The following is a 22906-nucleotide window of genomic DNA, read 5'->3' on the forward strand; positions in this document are numbered from 1 at the left end:
GAGACAGATACATGGGTGGATGTCCAGAACTAGAAGTTGAAATTCTTTAGTATGATAAAAAGGAGTCATCTCTCTCATTCCAAATAAGTAACTACTCTCCTCTGGGTCTAGTGCATTTATCTTATTTTTCATCCATGCCTGGGATGGTTATTTCCACTCTACCATTTGGAAGATCTTCTCGCGTTTGTCCACGTAAGGCCTTCATAGTTGAAGTCCCCTCTGTTCAAGGCTCTTTGTATAGCACTTAATCAGTGAGGATTTGTAAAAACAAGCATTTAAATAAAAGAATGATTTTCAAGTCACAAAGAGGTTTCAGTCTGATCCTCCTCCCTAGAGGCATACAAAGAAATTTATTTACATTTTTACAATACTCTATAACCAAAGCATGCCATAACATCTTTATAAATGCCATGTTCTGCACACAATGAGTAGGAGGGTCAGCAAAGGATTTAAGGAAATCTGCAGGGTATATCTATAAGAACCTGAAAAAAAGAATTTATAAAAAGCAGCAACTGAACAAATAATTATTTACTCAGAACAAAAACAACATAGCTAGTCAGAGAGTATGAAAATTCAATGTGTGAATTTTAGCACTGCTCATGATTCTATATTTGAACCAATTCCTTTTGGAAAATGAGCTTGGCCTGGAATCCCTGAGTTGCTCACCTTATTCAAGATGTCTTCTCCTTGAGCACATATATCTTGCACTCGGGTCTCATGGACAGCAAAGTCATTTTCCAATGTTTCATGCTTCTTTAGCAAGCTCTACATAAATGAGTCAGTGAGAATCAACACATCCAAGCCTGGACAATCTATCCCACCCCCATTCTGACTCCCACTGATGCTACCCACAAGGATGATTCAGCTACACTGGCAGAGTAGGGGAGCGTCCACTTCTTCCTGCACAGAGCCACTAAATGCCTCTCCTGAAGCTCTTCATTTGCCAAAAAGGGAAATCTTACCAGAAAAGAAAGAGACAAAGGAATACAGTGATATTCTTCCTAACTTACTATGTGAACTTAAGCTTTTCTGGACTTTAGAATGAGAGTGTTGGTCAAGGTAAAATATAAGAATTCCTCCATTTTGAAATTTATATAGTTCCATGAAACATTGTATCTAACAGAAAGATAATAAGTATCATCTTATACTAAGAACTGACCTAGGGACACCTGGGTGGCTCAGTCGGTTGAGCGTCTGCCTTTGGCTCAGGTCATGATCCCAGGGTCCTCTCCCTGCTCAGCAGGGGGTCTGCTTCTCCCTCTGCCCCTCCCCCTACTCATGCTCTCTCTCTCAAATAAATAAATAAAATCTTTTTTTTTTTTTTTTTTAAAGAACTGACCTAAAGGCAGCTAAAGAGAACACTGAGCTGTTTTGAATCTCAGTCTTAAACTTCTCTGTGCCTACCTGCTGCTGGAAGGATGGAGAATGGAGTGAGGATGAAGCCCGGGAGCAGTGTGTCTCCTCCTTCTCTATATTCTCCTGAGTGTTCTGGAGACCAGGCAGCTCTGCCCGCCGCCACCCCCAACCTCAAGGGCCTGGGCTGCCTCTGCTGTCCTTGCCTCCTCTCGTCACAAAGGCACCCCATCCACTTTTCCTTTTACATTGCTTACTAACCCGGGCCAAGGAAGAAACAGATTTTGTGCGACTATCATACTTTTAACCACCACATTTTGAAAATATAAGAACTACTGATACATCGTGTTCTTAGGCATTAAAATAAGATGATTATTTCTTTAAATACAAGATGGGCTACATGATCTTGTATGACTGTATTGTATTTCATCTTGATGCAGAAACCTTACATGGAGATTGGACACATGATCCACCATATAAAATAGACTGATTTAGCCGTGTTTTCACATACACATAACGCATGAAATAAAGTCTCTTCAACATTGTCACCTTCTGTTTCCAATCTCTTTTCTGTGCTTCCCCTTGGATACCTCAGAAGCTCATCAAACACAAGTTTCCTTTAAATAAAATCTAGGTATCCCTTTTTCAAATATATTCCTAACTAGCCTCCTTCATGTTGTATTAAAAGTTGGTAAGGCCAAAAGCTTAAAACATATTTTAAATACATCTAATGTATCTCATAATTGCAAGAAGTTGATCAGAATCATCTCTTCTTACATATTAAACAAAGGGAAAAGATGAGATCACAGGAAGAAAATTGAAATTCAACAATAGGTAAACAACTCTCTTTTCTTATATTAGCCAATCCATATGGGATCAGGAAACCAAAAACTCAGAAAGTCAATTTTTTCTTCATGAAAGATGACATAGAAGGGCTAGGTAGATAGATATCTTAAGGTAATAGTGAGGAGTATTAGCAATAAAGCTCATAACATCTTTCCCTGGAATTTATATGTTAGTGCAAGAACTTCTCACTAAAATGAACCTTTGAATGTGATGGTCTACAAATTCCTATTGAAAGATTAGGATTGGCAAATGGGCTTAAAAATCGGACCCAACTCCATGTTTCTACAAAAACCACCCATCAGTTATAGCCGTGTGGGCAGGTGTGAAAGCGGCGCGCTGACCGTAGGGGGCGCTGCGGAACAAAGCGTTGGAGCCACTGGACCTTCGCGCGCAAAAAGATGAACCACACTGTAGCTCTAGACAACAGTGAGCTCTACATGGATTGTGGACTTAAAATTAAAATGTAAAGCTCTAAACTTTTGGAAGAAGACATAGGAGAAGATCTTCAGGATTCAGGGCTAGGCAAAATGTTTTTAGATTTGACACAAAGCACAGAAAGTTAAATACATAAAAATGTATTTTTACAGTTAAAACAGTTAAAGCAAACAATCAAACATTCTTATCAGAAAAATGGGCAAAAGAGGTGAAGAGACATTTCACTGAAGAAAATATACAGACGGCAAATAAGCACATAAAAAATCAGCCATAAGGGAGATACACATTAAAACCACTATGAGATATCCTGCACTCCTATCAGACTGCCTAAAATAAAGATGGTGATGGCACCAAATCCTGGCAAGGATGGGGAGAAAGTCGGGATCACTCACACCTGGCTGGCAAGTGTGTAACATGGTAGAGCCACTCTGGGAACAGTTTGGCACTTTTACATTTTTATCTATTTAACTGATTTTACAAAACCAAATATGCCGTTATCCTATGGCCCAGCTCTTGGACTCCTGGACATTTATTCCTGAGGAATGAAGACTCATGTTTACGTGAAAGCCTCTGCATGAATATTAAATGCAGCTTTACTCATAACGGCTCAAACGTGGAACCAACCCAGATACTCTTCAACAGGTGAGTGATTAAACTGACACATCCATCCCATGAAATACTACCCAGCAGTAACAACGACATGCACACAACCTGAATGAATCACCAGACAACTATATGCTGAGTGAGAAGCCAACCCCCAAAAGGGACATACTGTATGAGCTCATTTATACATCATTCTCGAAATGTCAAAAATTGTAGAGGCGTGGAACAGATTGGTGGTTGCCTGGGACTAAGGAGGGGGTGGGGGCCGAAGGGAAGATGGTGTTCTGTAAACGGGTTGGCGGCGATATACTGCATCCTGACTGCATTGGGCTCAGTGTCACCACTAGAGGAACCTGGGTAGGTGGTACATGGGACCTCCCTACATTCTTACAACTGCATGTGTATCCACAATTCTCAAAACCCAAGGTTTCATTTAAAAAAGGGAAGCTTTTGGGAGTGTTTGAGATGAAACCTTAAACCACTTAAATGTGTCCCATGTGTGCACATGTCCCAAAAGGCTTTTCAAAGGAAAGGGGTTGGTAGCGTGAATTGTACGCTATGCGGATCTTAAACTTTCTCTTGCCCATGTGAGCCTTTCCTTATTTCATCACCTAAGAGTCAATTAATCTCCACAGAGAATTCTTGGTAAATCCCTAAGTTTTAAGGCTAGTAGTAGGCACACATCTCAAGGTCCCAAGAACATTATTTTCTTATGATCACTCTCTCAAAACCTCTAAAAGTCCATATTAACTAGAGATTACATGGACCACTTGTTCATTTCTTTATTGGTAAACTCTATACTGTATTTAAAAGTACGTCTGGGGCGCCTGGGTGGCTCAGTCGGTTAAGCGACTGCCTTCGGCTCAGGTCATGATCCTGGAGTCCCGGGATCGAGTCCCGCATCGGGCTCCCTGCTCGGCAGGGAGTCTGCTTCTCCCTCTGACCCTCCTCCCTCTCATGCTCTCTGTCTCTCATTCTCTCTCTCGCAAATAAATAAAATCTTAAAAAAAAAAAAAAAAAAAAAAGTACGTCTGTAAATTGTGGAACTGGTCCACCTGCCAGGTAGCCCTGCTAAAATTATATTTTCTAGAAACCATAACCAATGCCCGAGCATAACAATCTTTCCAATTCAGTGTAACTGATTTGAGGGAATCTTTAGAAAACCTAACCCTACGAGGCAAGGCCTGTAACCATGATGACTTGAAGTCACAGACAGACTACAAATCATGAGATTGAGCTTTGAGTCCCACCTTCACACCTGATTGATCCCATGATCTTGGGCAAGTTACATCATTGGACCTTGATTTTTCATATTTAAAACTGGCAGGAGTATCCATATTTCCATCATCTCTTTCTCCCACGAGTAGAAAGATTCTTTTCATAGACGAAAGTGTTGACTACATAAGAAAAGATTCAAATCAAAGGGGAGATCTCAGTCATTCAGCCTGTGGCTCACCTGAGTCATGGCCAGCGTGTCTCCAGAGCCCCCTCGGGCAACCATAGCTTCCTTTTCACTGATCCAAGCTTCCTCCTCCTCCGCATTCTGCATGAATTCCAAGTACTCCAGGGATTCCTCCAGGTGACGCCCTCTGCAACAGGCGGTGAGCCCCAGTGAAGATGAGAAGACAGCAGGACCCAGGGGAGCCCCGCACATAGCTCGGCCGCACGAGGCAGCCGCAGTGGGACTGGGCCACGGACCAATCCGACCTGAGCTCCTGTGAACCGGGGAGGCCCTGGCCCCAGGAGTTCCGTTTTGTGGCATCATCTGCTCTCTGGGACTCTTTGCTGGGGGAAGGGAGCCTTGTCCGAACACGAGGGCCCAGACATCAGAGTTGGAGGACAGCATCGGTGAAGTATGGCTCCTTCTACTCAGAGCACCGTGGTTCCTCTTATACAGTGAAGACACCTGCAGTGCTAGAAGTTTCCTAGTATTCCCCAGAAAGACATGTCTTCCTACCACCAACAGGTATGGAATCACAGGCAGAAATTATTCTGTTTGGCTATCTGGCTGCAGGGTTCTCATTGGCTGTATGGCTATCAGGGAGAAAATATATCCCCTCGTTCATTCATTCCTAGGGGCTGCTCACAGCACTAAGCCTGGGGGTTCGTACAAAGTAAAACAGACCTAGGGGCACGACCTGGTGTGAAGCATTGGCGCATGAGGCCAACAATGATAAAGGACGGTTGCAAGAAAGCATGGGAGCAGAGGTGTGTTCAGACCACAGAGGTGGCAGCCTCCTCACCTCTCCCTGGGGTCAGTGGGGGCAAGCTGCGTGGCAGACTGGCATCTGAGCAGGGACTTCGATGATAAATAGAGATGGGGAGTTGGGGAGAGCAGCCAACGCTAAGCCGAATACCAACAACCCAGGAAGATAGCTGGGCTTCCTGTCCCCGACTCACCGAGCTGCCGCCAACTCTTTGAGCTCCTCCCAGTGTTGAAAAAAATGAGTCAGCCGTTCCTGGATCTCCTCTTGCCCCACAGCAGCCCTGTCTCCCAGCCTGTCTGCCGCATCCAGCACACTCTGAAGAACACACACCCATGTCACCTTACCCCACAGACTCTCCCCATTTAGTCAGAGTTCCCTGGCAAGGTATCCAGCCCTTCCCACCCTCCACATCATTTATAAACCCCATGGTACTTGGGGTGGTCTTGAAAATCTTGGGAGAATGAAGACACCTGCAGTCAGGCCCATCACACTAAATGTCCCCTTGTGCAACTTCAGGGCTTCTACCAGGCTATGCTCCATGATCTGCTTTCTGGATTATTCATGGTCATAGCGTAATGCAGAGCTGTCTCCTTCCCCTGCGACTCAGCTCAAGTACAGCTTTTCCAGATGTCCCAGACTGCACCCTAATCACCAACAATTGTGTCTGCGGTATTGAAAGTGTCCCTTCCGGGGAAAAGCATAGTCCCTGAGCAGATTCCTTCTATTCATAGAAGACAACATGCAGAGGACGGAAGAATGCCTGTAGGCTCTGTGCCTAGCTCCCTGTGGCTCTGCATGCCACCTCCCCATTGTGGTAGGTAGGCAGCATCACCCTACTGATCCACAGATCTCAACTCTTCCTACCTGAATGGTGGGTTCGTGGGCCACCAGCTCCCCCTCTAAGCGCTTGTGCTTCTTCAGCAAGTTCTGCACCCCCTGAAGGTCCCTCCCATAGTCCTGGGAGCTCACGTGTAACAACTTCTCCCTGGGACCAAGGAAGGAAACAGAGAACGTAGTTTAGATATTCCAGGTCACCCTAGAGCAAGGGTTTTCTAAGAATGGGTGTGTGGCTGGGGGTGGGGAGGTGGTAAATTCTGGAACACTCGGGGGTCAGTACCCACAAAGACAATTAGTGCCAGAGGCTTTCTGCAAAACTCCTGACAATACAAATGAAAATTACCTACTGGTCCCCACTATGCCCACAGCTGTGACAAATGTTATTTGTTAAAATATGTTTAAATGAATTCCATTCATTCCCTTATCTGCCTACCTGTGTATCTTTTCTTCTTTGCTCAAAAACAGGCACTAATGTTTCTCTTTCAAAAAATGTGAAAATTATATGCACACACATATAAGTGACCCTATGTACATATATGGCCTTCATGGCCTTCATTATTTTTGTCTATTAGTATCAATAATGAATTTAGGTAGAATGGGTTTAAAAAAAGCTGATACTGCAGGAGTCATGGCTGTTGGATCAGTTCCAAGCGTAAAATGTTTGACCGCCACCACAAAGCATAGTAAAAGACTACACAGACAAGATTATATTATCTCATTGTTTCTGACATTCCTAGATGTCCTCCTTGCTGCCTGGTGCACAAGGCTTCCCTCTAATTCATTGATTACCAGCGAGAATCAGCAGGCTTATAGAAGAGGAACGCGGTGAGGCAGGTTAAATGGGAAGTCGGGAAAATAATTTGATTTACCAAGATTTTCCCAATCATACTTTTTACAACAAAAACAGAATTAGTAATGAAAGCCTGGCAGGTACTGGGTAATGCTGGCCTGTGTCCAGTTCGGTGGCACCTTAGATTCCCAGGATGGAGCTAGAGTGTATTGTGCTGAGCAAAATAAGTCAGACAAAGAAGGGCAAACACCATATGATTTCACTCAAATGTGGAATTTAAGAAACAAAACAGATCAACACAGCAGAAGGGGAAAAAAAGAAAAAGAAGGAAGCAAACCATAAGAGACTCTTAAAGATAGAGAACACACTGAGGGTTGATGGAGGGAGGTGGGTGGGGGATGGGCTAGGTGGGTGATGGGGATTAAGGAGGGCACCTGTTGCGATGAGCACTGGGTATTATATGTAAGTGATGAATCACTGAATTCAACTTCTGAAACTAATGTTGCACTGTATGTTTCTTTTTTGTATGTTAACCAACTAGAATTTCAATATTTTTTTAAAAAAATGACAAGGATCTCAGCAGTTGAGTAAGTTGTAAAGGCCCAGCTGTCTCATCCAGACATTACACATTCTATGAACTATCTAGAACAAGCAAGCATATGTGGTTTCTTAATTTTATTCCCAGAAGGTATGTGAATTGCTCCCCACTTCTCCAAGCCTGTCCCCTTCTGCCTGCATACAGTGAGGTAATTTGAGAAAAATAAAACCAATGTTAACTTTAGGCTAAGGCAAGCATGGTTAAGAAGTAATACCAACTGTAAGAAACAATTACATATTTCATTTCAGCACCAAATGGGAACATGTTTGGTGGATCATCTATTCTCTTTGGTTATTGGTGCAGTGTGAGCTGGCCGTACATACTCTATCCATGATTCCTCATCATCTAGGTCCTGGAAGAACTGGAACAAGGCATAAGCCTCTTTGAGTTTCTCATGGTGTGTGGCTGCCAAGTCCTGGACATTCAGGAAGCGCTCGTTGACATTATCCCTTTCCTCCACAATCTGGTCAACATTGAAAGTCCCGCTGGAGAACAGATCAGCAGCTAACTCATTCAGGTCCTTGAGTGCATCCTAGAAAGCCGAGGTGGTCTCAGTGAACAGAACGATACAAGCATTAAGTAGACCCTGGACTTTAACCACCACTGGTGCAGGTCCAAAGTCTGGGTCAAATAGACTGTTTTTGAAGATAGTCAAACTGATGATAAGCTCTTTTAACTCAGCTCAGATGGGGGCAAGATCAGAGAGCAATGTGAGTAACATGACTACAATACTCAAACTGTCCATTCGCCTTCTGGTATTCTCCCTTGTTTTTTCCTCCTCTTCCCAACTGGAAAATGAGTGTGAGTAAGTGTGTGTCTCCAAACACGACTGTCTTCCTCACAGTCCTGAGTCTGACACAGATTGATAGATAGAAGTATTCAAGAAGAGCTACTCTACCATAACATTCCTAGGCTGACCGTGTCCAGAACACACCCAGACTCTTCTGTCTGTTTTCACTCTAACTCTGTCCTTCTAGTATTGTCGTGGGGAATGTCATCAGGTCCTAAAGCTCTGGAACTTAGAAAGCCTTTGACTTCTTGTCCTTTCTGTGCCTATTTCTGCCACAAAATAAAACTGATAATATAAAATTCTCCAGGATGAAATCAATACCTGCCAACATGTTTATCACTGCTCCCAAAACACATTTCACCTTGATATTGGAATGCAACTGGAATTCTCCATAGAATTTCCAGAGTGTATATATAGTTCAACTTCGTTGCACATGATATCCCCCTCTGATATTTTTTGCTCTCTGTAATTATGTAAAATAAACTTTCTTTCAAAGGCCAGATCAAATATGAGCTTTGGAAGATAGTGAGTTTAGATGTATGCCTCATTAAAAGGTAGACAAGATAGCTTTAGGATCCTCTTCCTGGATCCTCTTCCTCAGAATCTGCAGTTTCATGATAATTGGTTAGCAGTGACCATTGCCACAGCTCTGCAGCTCATGGATTTGACCTGGTATAATGACTGCTGGCTGAGAACGCTAAGGTCAGTTTTGCAAGAAAGTGTTCTCAAATGGCGTCCTAAGATGAGAGAGGAAAGTCAGAGGCATTTCCATTCTGCCCGGAGGAGTGAGACTCCAACACTGCTTACCTCTCGGGCCAACATCTCTGTTTCCAACAGCTGATGTTTCTTGAGCAAGTTTCCTGCTGAAGCCAAGTCCCTGGCCTGATCTTTCATGGCCAGCAGGGTCTCTGCCTGCGAATAAAGAAATATGCAATGAAGCTGCCAGATGAAAACTGTCTTTAAGGAGAACATTAGCAACCATATCCCCCAACTTTTCCCAAGAAAGTCAAGGAAATTGTTCATGCATAAATCCATTTACCTAGCAATTAGTTATTAAGATCCCATGCCCCCATCATTCCGGGTGCAATTACCTCTGAGAGCCAGAACTTAAAGTCCTGGATGCCTGTGTTGAACCTCTGTTGGCGACTCGCCTCGTTGAGCTTCTGTCCTTTGTCAATTGTTTTCTCAAGCAGGTAGTTCCAGTGTTTGTCCAGCTCTTCCAGCTGACCCTAACCCAAAGAAATTTGGGGATCACTATGATCTTTAGGATCCTGAGTCCTGTGACAACTTGAAGAGATACTGTAGGGGCCTAGGAGTTAGGGACTAGCCAAAATCTGCCAACCCTTGAATGCCATACATTTTTAAAGTTATGCTTAATCTGGGAAACAACAGGAGGTGTTGGAACAAAGTTTGAGGAAAGGGTCCTGGGCTGCTTACAGAGACTGGTGCCTAAGAGCCAAAGCTCTTGGCAGTAGGGATAGAAAATGTCAAACAAGCATGACAACGCTTAAGAATTAGGTCTAAAGCTTTCTCAGAGTCCTAGGTACTGAGTTTGAGAGAAGTGATAAGGTCTGAGCAACACGGTTGCCTGCTTTCTTTGTGTGACAGTCAGAGGGAAGATCGCTAACCACAGAACACACTCCATATCCCCACCCATGGAAACTCTGAAGGAAGAAGAGGCTTCTCCTCATGCGCCTTTAGCCCAAGCCATCCTGAGCAGAACCCCTACCTTCATGGTCTCTTCATTGCCGTCACATGCCTCCCGCTCAATCAGAGAGTTCCCCAAGTTGAGGACTCCTTCCACCTCCTCAGCTCGGCCCTGGACCTCATTTTCAAAAGCCTGGTGCTTCAGGTATTTTCTCTGAAGGGAAAGCAGAGACTAAATTACCCTGTAATCTAAGGAAGCAAGATAGATAAATTCTGTTTCAAAGAAAAAGTTAATGTTCTGTCATAACCAATGGTGACTTCTGAAGGACCCACACCTTCACATTAGACTCAGAAGCCCCTGAGGGCAGACAATGGTCTCAACAGTGAGGAAGCATTCTGTGTAGGGAGACAACCCTTCATCCAACAGTCTGGGTATGCCAGAGTTTTCCAAGATTCCTGTTTTGAACTTGCCTGAATGTTGGTGGGATCTTTGTAGGATTCATCGCAGGCTATGGGCAGCATCTCACTGATCCATTCCTCCAGGTCCTCAAGGTCATGGTGGAATTTTTTGAGGTCAGCATAGTCACCAAGTTTTGTCCGCTCAGCAATCAGCAGTTCTTTTAGAGCATTCCATCTGGAGGAGGAAGCTAGATCACTCTCTGCCCTCGACCCTTCCACCAAGGTCTGATGCCATATCTGCAGTCTTCTCATTTGCCAACTTGTCCCTTCTCCTCTCGTTATTTATGGATTTATATGTTATATGTAACATAGCTATATATTATTTAGCTATATATTGTATATTATAATATTACAAATAATGCTCATATACATATTATATTACATGTATATTATATCTAATATTACATATTATATTAATAGATTTAGTTGTTGCATAGTCTTGTTATTTTCAAATATAAAATACAGTGGTTAAGTCAGTAATAATTAAGTTGTATTCCATGCCTTTCATTCTGTGAGTCTAGATCAGAAATGTTTCCAAGTGTCAACATAGTTTTAGGCATTTAGAAATGAAAAGAACTCAGAGTGTGACCCCCATCCTCCATGCTAGCAAAGAGGTCACTTTGCTGCATCTTCCTTAGCTCACAAAACACCTGCTCAGGCCTGACCTATCTAGCACCCGTTGGAACCGAGCAGCAATCTCCTCCTTGGCATAGTGGTCATCAGCTATGAGCCGCTCCGCAACATGGTCCAACTCAGTGATCTTATTTTCCTAGATAGAGGAAAAGAAAAAAGCTCAGATGCCTGGAGATTAGGCCTTCAGTGCAATCCCAGACTCTCTCCTAGAAAAGAACAGAGACACCCTTTATGGCTTCACAAAGGGGAACAAAACCAGGGCCAGAGGGTAAATGCCACGGAAGTGGCTTTTAATTCAACAGGAGGAGAAACTTTAATAATGACACTAAGATGGGCTCCTGTGGTACTGACTCCTGTGGTACTGAGCTCCTGTGGCACTGACTCCTGTGGTACTGAGCTCCTGTGGTACTGACTCTTGTGGTACTGAGCTCCTGTGGTATGGATTCCTGTGATACTGAGCTCTTGTGGTACTGACTCCAGTGGTACTGAGCTCCTGTGGTACTGACTCCTGTGTACTGAGCTCCTGTGGCACTGACTCCTGTGGCACTGACTCCTATGGCACTGACTCCTGTGTACTGAGCTCCTGTGGCACTGACTCCTGTGGTACTGACTCCAGTGATACTGAGCTCCTGTGGTACTGACTCCAGTGGTACTGAGCTCCTGTGGTACTGACTCCAGTGGTACTGAGCTCTTGTGGTACTGACTCCAGTGGTACTGAGCTCCTGTGGTATGGACTCCTGTGGTACTGAACTCCCTAAAAACAGACTCCTCCCATGGCCATGGCAGAGGGTGACTCCTGCATTGGGTGGGATGTTGGCATAAGCAGTATATAAAGTCACTTCCAATTCTAAAAGGTAGGTTGTAAAAGGCTGGGCTTATAGTAAGTCAGTCCAATGCCGCGGGTGACTTGAGTAAGACTAAGCCACCATGTCAACTGCCCTGTCTAACTCAGTTTTCTGTAAGAAGCAAATGGGAATTAAAATACTTGTAAATCACGGAACTATATACATGTATAGAATCTCTGTTATTATTACTAATATTTATTATTGGAACTCTTATATTAGTTGTTATTACCTGGGCAGTGATTGCTTTGTCCAAATCATCCCGTTTCTTCATCAAGGCCACCAGAGTGTCTAAGGAACTGTGGCTCTCTGACCTCAGGAAATTCTCACGTGCCAGCATCCAGCTCTCAGCCTGATCACAATTCCCGTGGAACAACTATGGGGAATGAAGGCAGAGGTTATATCCAATCCAGGGGACAGAGGAAATGACCCATCCCTTTCCTACAACACTGATATAAGGGATTCCATAAGGGTTGCTTATGTTCTTCCAAGAAACATTCATACCATGAATCTTAGCTATTCTGGAGCTTTTACTCTTCCCTGAAAACACATTTTACGTTTTTGTTTAAGCTGTACTCCATTCCCAGGGTGTGTTTCCCATATGCTGCACCTGGCAGATGCTGGCTGGTCATTTCTTTAGGACCCTCATAACCACGACCCTCAGGGTCACCAGTGATCTGCTCATCCCTTCCCTCACTGGCACTAATTACTCCCTCTTCTTTAGCCTCAAAACTTTCATACAGTTTGTTTTATTAATAATCACCTGCTGTGCTAGAATGGTCTGTCTACATGTCTAATTTCACTACTTCAGAAAAGAGATGTTATCTTACTAATCTTTGTGTTTCCAGGGCTCCACAACCAGCATGTTCTCAACGGGAATCAATCAACCAAACTCTCAATCAATAAATACATTATAATCACCCTCATCTCGTGCCAAGAGCTGATCCCCACTTTGTTTGGCTCTTCTAACAGGAATACGAGCAGAGAACACCACAATGATGAGAGCACAATGGCAGAGAGCCAAGAAATGCCCTTGTGCCTACGGGATGGCAAGCCCAGTGAAATGAGCACCTGCAGGAACTGTGCAAACTTGCACAGAAGGAACAGACTGAGCCTAATCCTTTTTAACGGGCTCAAAGGTGTTTTACCTGCAACTCCAGACACTGATCCAGCATCCTCTTGCGTTGTTTCCATGCTTTCTCCAAGTCATCTTTCTTTAGCCTGACCACTTCAAGCTTTTCTTCAATTTCAGGACTGGAACGGTGCCCACTGCTTATAAGTTCTGCACCAAAGTCTTCCAAGGCCTGGAAGGTAGGAGCTTCAGCCTCCAGGTCAGCACGATGCTCCTGTGTTGGAAATAGGAAGAGACTGGTGGCACCAATGGCTTCTCAACAATGTCAAAAAATGAGGGAAGGTTGGGGGTCATGTGATCAGTGGCTGTGGATTTGGTAGCCATACCTGGTGTCGCTCCAGCAGGATCTCCGTGCCAATTAAATCCTCAGCCAGCTCCTCTGATGATACCATGCCTCCCATGCTACTGATCCAGTTCTCTAGGTCCCTAGAGAAACAGACATACTGGGATTGACAAGAAAACCTTGCAGCTTGCAACAGGGCTACCTGTCCTTGGCTATTTCTAGATTAACACCTTCCATCTGACCTTATATGCTTCACAGATCTTGGGTTTGTTGTTCACACTGGTTTTTGTTTGTTTGTTTGTTTTAAAAAGGAAATTTATTATTGTAAATTCATTACACATGAATCTGCTTGTGTATAAAGAATGAAAATAATCTTTAAAAAGGAAATAGATCAAAAATATAAAATTATAGACATGAAGACAGACAGACACTTTCTAGAATTTGGTAACAGTGCTTAAGAAAGATTCCAAGTAAAAGGAAGATACAGGAAAAAGACAAGTGTGATAAAGATGATTTACTAGAAACCACTTGGAAATGTTTCCTTTTTTTATTTTGCTAAGCTTTTATTTTTTTCAATTTTTTATTTAAATTCTAGTTAGTTAACATTAGAAGGGGTACCTGCTCCCCAGTGTTTAGAGCAGCATTATCAACAATAGCCAAACTATGGAGAGAGCCCAAATGTCCATTGACTGATGAACGGATAAAGAAGATGGGATGTATATACAAGGGAATGTTACTCAGCCATCAAAAAGAATGAAATCTTGCCCTTCTCAATAATGTGGCTGGAGCTAGAGTGTATTATGCTAAGTGAAATAAGTCAGAGAAAAACAAATACCGTATTTCACTCATATGTGGAATTTAAGAAACAAAACAAATGAACACTGGGAGAGGGGGCAGATAAAGAAAAAAAGAGAGAGGGAAGCAAACCATAAAAGACTCATAACTATAAAGAAAAAACTGAGGGTTGATGGAGGGAGGTGGGTGGGGGATGGACTAGATGGAGGATGGGCAATAAGGAGGGCACTTGTGATGAACACTGGGTGTTATATCTAAGTGATGAGTCACTGAATTCTGTTGTTTACACTGTTTGACTTAATAATGACATCCCTTATGTTTGAAAATGTCTTCACATATATTATCTCTTTCAGTTCTTGTAATAATCCTGTATAGAATTCTGGGAACTCTTTTGTTTTTGGTTTGGAGATGAGGAGGTCAGACTAGAGAATGTAAGTGGCTTGCCCATGTAATATAAGTAAAAACAGACATCTGGAAAGAACCTGGACACTCAAATCCTGGACCAATCCATATACCATTACTCTTAATGATTCTTGTACATAAAGAGTAGTTTCTTGGGTTTAAGGATTTATTTTATATGGGATTTCAGGGAAGGTATGTCTTTATTCTTTTATTCCCAGCATGTATGCGTGCGCACACACACACACATTCACGCATGCACATACTTTCACACATATACACACACATTCATGCACACACACACATTCATGCATACACACATTCACACATGCACACACATTCACGCATGCACACACACATACATTTACGCATGTACACACACACACACACACACACACTCTCCATACTGTTGATGAGACCAGGGCCCACTTATGACTGTTAGCAGTCAAGGGATATGACAAGGAAAGCTAAGGTCCGTGTCCCAGAGAGTAAATGTCAAGTAACAATGTACTCATTTGCAATTCTGTGTGATGCCCAAGTGAAGCATCACAAACAGAGAGTCCTTTCTCTTGTTGGAGAAACAACAGATATCCGATCTAGGGCAGAAGGGTCTTTTCTTTTGAAAACTCATGTATTCACTTATTCAAACACCTAAGTTTCATTGGTTGCTTACTAAGTATGTAACATAGCAAAAGAGGAGTTCATACTTTAGATTAAAAGAAAAAAAAAAAGGCAAACAGAACACAAGAGGTTAATACCTATTGTTTCAAAAACAGCCTGAACCAACAGACACATGAAAAAGTGCTCAACATCGCTTGGCATCAGGGAAATCCAAATCAAAACCTCAATGAGACACCACCTCACACCAGTCAGAATGGCTAAAATTAACAAGTCAGGAAACGACAGATGTTGGCGGGGATGTGGAGAAAGGGGAACCCTCTTACACTGTTGGTGGGAATGCAAGCTGGTGCAGCCACTCTGGAAAACAGTACGGAGGTTCCTCAAAAGTTGAAGATAGAGCTACCATAAGACCCAGCAATTGCACTACTGGGTATTTACCCCAAAGATACAAATGTAGGGATCCAAAGGGGTATGTGCACCCCGATGTTTATAGCAGCAATGTCCACAATAGCCAAACTGTGAAAAGAGCCAAGATGTCCATCGACAGATGAATGGATAAAGAAGATGTGGTATATATATATACAATGGAATATTATGCAGCCATCAAAAGGAATGAGATCTTGCCATTTGCAATGACGTGGATGGAACTGGGGGTATTATGCTGAGCGAAATAAGTCAAACAGAGAAAGACGTATCATATGACCTCACGGATATGAGGAATTCTTAATCTCAGGAAACAAACTGAGGGTTGCTGGAGTGGGGGCTGGGGTGCGAGGGATGGGGCGGCTGGGTGATAGACACTGGGGAGGGTATGTGCTCTGGTAAGCGCTGTGAATTGTGCAAGACTGTTGAATCTCAAATCTGTACCTCTGAAACAATAATACATTATATGTAAAAAAAAAAAGAAGAAGAAGAAGAAGAAGATAACAGGAAGGGAAAAATAAAGAGGGTGGAAATCGGAGGGGGAATTGAACCATGAGAGACGATGGACTCTGAGAAACAAACTGAGGGTTCTAGAGGGGAGGGGGGTGGGGGGATGGGTTAGCCTGGTGATGGGTATTGAGGAGGGTCGTAAAAGGGTCATAAAGCGGTAAAAGCCTGTGTCAGACTTGTTCGGAAGGGGGGAGTGTTACTTATTCATAAAGTATTTCATAAAGGGAAGGAGGCAGCATTTGACTTGGAATCTGAAGTCAGAGCAGAATCTGTACGTACAGAGAGCTATGAGCAGATATGATTTGGGGGATGGCTGTGGATGCTATTTATTTATATTGTATGAAAAACTATAGCTTTCCAGAGACGCCGAAGTGGGGAGGGGGCTGCCACGAGCAACTGCAATTATTTACCAAAAGTCCTTTTCTTTTTTTTTTCCCCAAAAGTATTACATTGTGAGGCATTACTTCCTGGATCCTCAATTCCAAATGCTCCTCCCAGCACATGGAGGTGATGGGGCAGAAAGTGGCAATTGTTTCACAAAGTGTCTGCTTGCTCCACTGTGATGATGTGTAGACCTTCTGGCAAGGCAGCGGAAGTTCTCCAGGATTTTCTCTCTCCGTGTCTAAGCTCATGCCCCGATCCTTGTCTTGAGCCCTCTGACATGCAAACACGTGCTCTTGCTGCCCCCACTTCCTGAACACACCACACCTTTCTTACCCTTGGACCTGTGTGTGCTAGTTCCATGCATTTGTTAGGATGCATATTGGGGCTGCATTGTGTTCGACCATGGTTATCTGTGCTCTTCTCTTTCCAGTACAAAGAGAAGTCCATATTCTACAACTCCTGACCTAGCACCCCGTGTATGGTGCATGCTCTAGGCTGCCTTGATTGGCCTAGACAGTGTCACATTCGTTCAAACTTGGGTATTCTATGGCTTGAACCACCAAGCCTGAGCTTTTTGAGCCTCGCTAGAGGTACGATCTGGATGTGGACGTACCCTCCAAACCAGCAGTGAAGAGCACCTATATTCAGGCTGCTCCTAGAAGGTCTATGCAGGGGCCAGACGTGGAAATTGCCCACCCCACCTGGCGGAGCTTGCCTTTGGAGCTTTACCTGGCTTGCATAAGGAACGTGTAGAATTTCTGGGCCTCATTTAAGTTCTCCTTGCGATCCTCTGAAGACTTCAGCAGGTTGTCCCATGCCTCCTTCAGCTCCGTCCCCTGCCTCCTCAGGTCATCAGCGGCATCTGGGTGGGACTCACTGAGCCGCTCTGCTGTCTCCCCCAGCATGGTCACCTGGGGAGGTGCAAGAGCTCTGAGAATCAGCCAAGTAGAGCCATACCTGAATCTTAGCAAAATACCACTTCTGAGCCCTGCAATTCGCACTCCTCAAATAGACGTCAGGGAGGTATGAGAACATCTTGCTACTTAATAAAATAATGCCAACCCTTTTGGTACCCATGATAACACCTTGAAGTAGTCAAACTTGACATTACCATACTTCTTTAAAAGAGGGTGTCGGGCAGATGGTTAAGTGACTCTGCTAATTAGTGGCAGCATCAATTATGAGCCCAAGGGTCCTGAGTTTTAATGTGAAGATCTTTTCAATATAGACATCTTCTGTGCTCTTTTCACTCTGCATGATAAGGCCAAGCTGCATGATGCCTCTGATTTATCCCAGAGTGCATCTGGCAAGTTCCAGTGCTTACTTGTAGGCCGAGGAGGATTAAGCATTGTCAGTTCCTTATGAAGGAAACTGCAACACGCCTGGCCTGGGCCATCCTGGGGGTGGCCAGTCCCTCCTGGTCTGAGACTGCAGGCCTTCTGCACGGTCTAGGCACTTGGAAGCCACTGAAGAGGTACTTGGACAGAAGAGGTCATTTCAGGGTGTTTTCCCTCCATATTAGAGGTCCTGGCCTTGTCCTTTTGGTGCCCTTGTCTTAGGGACAGGTGCAAGAGCAAGTATGGAGTAAGAGAAGGAGAAATGTGAGAGTAAGGGACTGGGGAATAGAAGCAAAGAAGAGGCCATGGAAACACGTCAATGCAAAGAGGGACGTGTTGGAACAGCGTGGGAGCGAATGTCTCACCTTTTCTCCCAGAGGCACGAGGTCTCTCTCAAAGATCTCATGCTGCCGCTGAAGGGCCTGAACGCTGAACAGGTCTGAGCCGGGATCAGCAGCACAGAGGGCCTGGTACTTCTTCTCAATCTGCTCCTTCATCTCATCTGCTTCTCTGGCTCACGACAGTAAAGGACTTAGATCGACAGTGTATTCCACAGGCAGCCCAGCCGGCTCCAGGGAAGTCCCTTCTACTCACCCCCGCCCCCATTCCTGATGTGCTAGAACATAGGCTGGCTTCATCCTCCCAACAACTACTTGAAGCATAGCTACTGTTACTATTCCCACTTTCCATAGGCCAGAACAGAGCCGTAAGGAGGCTATTTTCTCAAGGTTAGACCACCAGGGGGCCTGACTGCAGAGCCGCCCTCTGCACGTCTGTTTCCCTTCTCCGAATACTCAAAAATGCAATTATACCCGGCGAAGGTGTTTGGTTACCATTTGGCTTGTTTGCTTGCTTACTTAGCTATGTGCATAGACACAGATTTGGAATCAGTTGTAATAAATGGTTGAAATCAACAGTTAGAGACGATGTGGTATCTGTGGCTCGATGCTGTCTATGGCTAGTTCAGAAATGTAATTATGTAAACCTCTTGTCTCTACTCCGACTTCATTACCTATCATGAAAACTGCTAATTATGTGCCAGGATCCAAGCCCAGGCACTAGAAAATTTGAGCTGGTTGTCTGGGAGGACCCCATGTGCTGAGTAAGGAATCTGCTACAGAATCACCTGACCCCCTCTAATCTCTGTCTCAGGCGTGTTCTACTAATAGCTGGGCCTCTCCTGCAGCAATCAGACTGGGGTTTTGAGTGGGTTCTAGAGCAGCATTGCCTCTCAGGGTTACCTTCTCACCTTTGAAACACCTGGACAGCATGGGCGCTGCCGAGGAGCTGCCGCTGCTCCTCCGCAAGACTCTGCAAGGAGTCCCAGCGAGTATTCAACTCCTAAAAGAGGCAGACACAGTAGGTGTTAGCTAGAAAACTAACTCAGGTAGTTCAGTGTTGTCCAAACACCCAATGAGGTTTGAATCATGGTTGTCAAGGGATGTCTTTTGGAAACTACGTAGGTTTCTTCCCTCTCTGGAGAACTTGTGCTTGGCCTTCATTCATGCAGTTGAGAAAGGGATAAATTTCCTTCCCCAAATGATGTTCCAGGATGGAACCCCCAGCCCTAGAGGGGCAACTGATGTTTTGGCTGCTTCAGAGACTACATCCCAATCTCCAGAAGATGAGTGGGACATGTTGCCTTGGTAGTTAGCAGCTATTATATTTCTGCATCCTGAATTGACCAAACCAAACTGCCGCTTAGAGCTCTACTTTCTGCAGAGAGTAAGTGAATTATTCCTATGCACATCCCTTCTCCCTCCTACCCCACGTTAACCACCAGAAAAGAGGCAGAGAACTCATCTTCCCTGGTTTAGGACAACCCAGAGAGCTGAACTCATGTTCATTCGATCTTTTATGGAACCATGGGTCCCAATCTAAATCAGGTCTAGAATGCCCAACTTCCTGTCTGTACTGACCTATGATTTTCTCCTTCTTTTCTCAGATTTTATCAGAGCCTGTCTCTTCCAGTCAGCTTTCCAGACTAGCCCCTTTCCACTGTCATAGCTTTTTACCTACATTTTCTTCATATTCATGTATCTGAGCATGAATTTTCTGTGTCTGTAAGTGAAGTTGGGGGTAGGAGGGAGGCATGTGTTGCAATTTATAGATTTCAGATCAGTTTAAATATATACGTGGCTGGACTGCTTGAACTATCATCTTTGACCTTTCCTGAAGCCAGCTTTATACCTTCTGCCTGTCCTAGCTGATCTGTGGAATATGACGTTGAGTGTATTTAAGGGAAAGGTAAGACCCCCAGAGCTCGGTCTGGCAGTGAGGAAACATGGAAGTTTACTTACCTGCCGTATTTGAGCTCCTTCTGGTGTTAGAAGCTTTTCAAATAGAAGATCATCTGCCACCTTGTTGATATCCCTCAGCCGAGGCTCATTGGCCTTCAAATCCTGGGTGGGAAAATTTGTCCAAAGCAGTATAAATTCCCTTCTCAGGAATCTTCACACCTGCCTGCTCATCTCTGCTCCACTTTGACTAAATATTAATATCACTAACCTTACTTGCAATGCACAAGAAGCTGCGCTCCAATCTGCCACTAAGAAGAGTAGCTTTAAACTCCCTGACCCCACTGGCTATCGAGAACTTGGCAAGAGAGCCGCCATTTTTCTGGAGTGTGGAGCACAACCAATTTCCGAGATTTCTTAAAAATCTCTCCCAGATTACCTGAGCCGCATCCTGTGCTTACCTACCAATACAAACTCCTTTGCCTTCTATAGAATTTCACGGACTAAGTTGCAATCTGCTTGTGTTAAGGTGTATTGTAAGAAATAGCTCTGAGGAGCTCATCGCAATGCCTATGGGGATGATATCATCCATTACATTGTACAAAGGCCTCTAAATGAGCTTCCTTGTGGGAGTGTCATTCTTGGTGTTCTTTTATAATTTTGTCCTTGCTTCCCTTCCTTTCACTCTCCTCTTTCCTTATATATTCCATATGTGTATATACAATCCCTATTTATCTATTTATCTATCATCTATCTATCCATTATCTATCCATCCATCATCTATCCATCATCTACCTATCCATCCATCATCTATCTATGTATCTATCATCTATCTATCCATCCATCCATCTATCCATCTATCTATCCATCTAACAATCATCTATCATCTCCCTATCCATTTAGCTATCATCTATCTATCTATCTATCCTATCTATCATCTATCTATCATCATCTATCCCATGTATCATCTATCTATGTGTTGCCTTGAATTCTATGTGGAAGACATCATAAGAAAAAGAAAGGAAGGAAGAGGTTTATATTCACTTCTAGCTAACATATGGAATGAATCTGTGAGAACTGAGGATGGATGGTTTTAGGTGGGTAGAATCTTAGAAACTAGCTGTAAAGTCAAGTTTTTCTTCCCACCTTCCACCCCAGCTTCTGCCCCATAGGTAGAGCTTCTGAAGAGTCCCACAGCCTCCCACCTCAACATGGGATCCCAGAATGCAGCACAGTGTGGAGCTAGTGCTGAAGTACTCAGGGAGACCAGCACTCCCAGGAGGGTCTGGGAGTGGCAGGGACCACAGGCTGAAGAACCAAGGCCACTGATTCCTCTGTATTTTCCTCCCATCTCTCATACCCAGAGGGAGATCTGAAACGTGGGACTCTCAGCAGCTCTGGGAAGGATATTTAGCAAATGTGAAGTTGAGGAACCACTTAGGAAGAGGTCTGAGATAAACAGAAACAGGGTCACCATCTGAAAGCCATCTGGAGGAGAAGCTTGCTCATTCTCACCGTTTGGAACTCATCAAACTTTTTCTGCAGCTCCCAGACATCATCTAGTTCCACCCCGGTATTCTCTGCCTTCTTCTCTTGGATCCACTCTAGCATGTCGCCAGCCTCATAGGCCAGCAAAAACTCATTGTAGCGTTGCAGTAGACGACGCCTCCGCTCTTCTGCCCTATCAAGGAGGGAGTGGTACCTGCGTGCAAAAACAGAGAATGGGAATGGTGTCGTGAAACATGGAGGAAACACTGAAGAGTGGAAGCAGGGAGAGTGAAAGGGGCCAGAAGGAGAGAGAGGGAAAATCAAAAGAAGAACAGAGGAGGGGAGGAAATAAAACTGGGAGGAAAACAGCACTGAGAGCAGAGAGACAAACACACAGGATTCCATTAAAAATAATACAAATATCAATATTCCAATAGTGACTGGCATCACCCCTCCCCTATTCTATAGACATGAGATGTTCACATGCCTGCCGACAGCTGGGTGAGAAACAGCCTGGTAGAGAAAACAAAGTTCATGTGGACGTCAGATGTTCAATAACCCTCAGAACATTGGGCAGGGAACCGGAAGGAGTGGCTCTATGAAGTGCCTGACCTCAGGCAACTGACTTAATCATTTTCATAGAAAAACTGAAGTGTTTCAAGGACTCGAAGTTTACTTTTAGCTCTTAAAATCTGAGAATTTACAATGGCATCTCTAATTGAACAGCTGCAGAGTCATGAGAAGTGTCTTTGCCAGTAAGAAATGTTTAGCCAAGTACTGTCCAGTTCTCCTGCCTCTAAAACGTACTGGTTCTCAATCTGTTCCTGGCGCTGGGCAATGCTGCTTGGTTCTCCTTGCTGCCGCTGCACGGGAGTAGGAAGCTCATCCTGAGCCAGTTTCCTGACATAGACAGCAGGCACAAAACCTTGGTGGTCGCCAGATTCCACCTTCCACCAGTCCTGAAAAGAGAGAGAGAGATCCTCACTCCTTCCTTAGTTCTTGAAAAAACACAAATAAGAGAGGCTTCAACTCTCAGAACTAACTAAGTCTGTAGGCGCAGGCTCAGGCTATGGGGACACGGGCATGTCCTCCCCATCGCTTTCCCAGAGTTCCTAAAAATTGTGCATGGCCCTGAAACTCACTTATGTGGATGCTTTGTGTTTAAGTATCACCCTGGGCCCCACAGAGCAACTTGGGGGTGTTACTGAACTAACACTTTGGAGTCAATATCCTCGGAGCACGACATGATAACAAGGA

The 22906-nt window shown here is 44.2% G+C and overlaps 1 protein-coding gene across 1 annotated transcript in view; it reads right to left on the reverse strand.

Moving 5' to 3' along the window:
- The window catches only part of SPTA1 (spectrin alpha, erythrocytic 1), a 76268-nt gene that overhangs the window by 13576 nt on the left and 39786 nt on the right, over positions 1-22906 (reverse strand). The window contains exons 21-39 of the mRNA XM_021681938.1: positions 22457-22608; positions 21677-21863; positions 20225-20326; positions 19174-19265; positions 18290-18434; positions 17317-17498; positions 13499-13598; positions 13189-13386; positions 12273-12416; positions 11231-11334; positions 10578-10740; positions 10189-10320; positions 9551-9688; positions 9267-9371; positions 7993-8201; positions 6309-6429; positions 5638-5759; positions 4694-4826; positions 668-765 (exon numbers count right to left, since the gene is read on the reverse strand). Of these exons, the coding sequence (XP_021537613.1) occupies positions 668-765; positions 4694-4826; positions 5638-5759; positions 6309-6429; positions 7993-8201; positions 9267-9371; positions 9551-9688; positions 10189-10320; positions 10578-10740; positions 11231-11334; positions 12273-12416; positions 13189-13386; positions 13499-13598; positions 17317-17498; positions 18290-18434; positions 19174-19265; positions 20225-20326; positions 21677-21863; positions 22457-22608 (2627 nt within the window). The remainder of the gene's footprint in view (positions 1-667; positions 766-4693; positions 4827-5637; positions 5760-6308; positions 6430-7992; positions 8202-9266; positions 9372-9550; positions 9689-10188; positions 10321-10577; positions 10741-11230; positions 11335-12272; positions 12417-13188; positions 13387-13498; positions 13599-17316; positions 17499-18289; positions 18435-19173; positions 19266-20224; positions 20327-21676; positions 21864-22456; positions 22609-22906) is intronic.

Source organism: Neomonachus schauinslandi, chromosome 6 (genome assembly GCF_002201575.2).
Source record: "Neomonachus schauinslandi chromosome 6, ASM220157v2, whole genome shotgun sequence".
Lineage (NCBI taxonomy): Eukaryota > Metazoa > Chordata > Mammalia > Carnivora > Phocidae > Neomonachus > Neomonachus schauinslandi.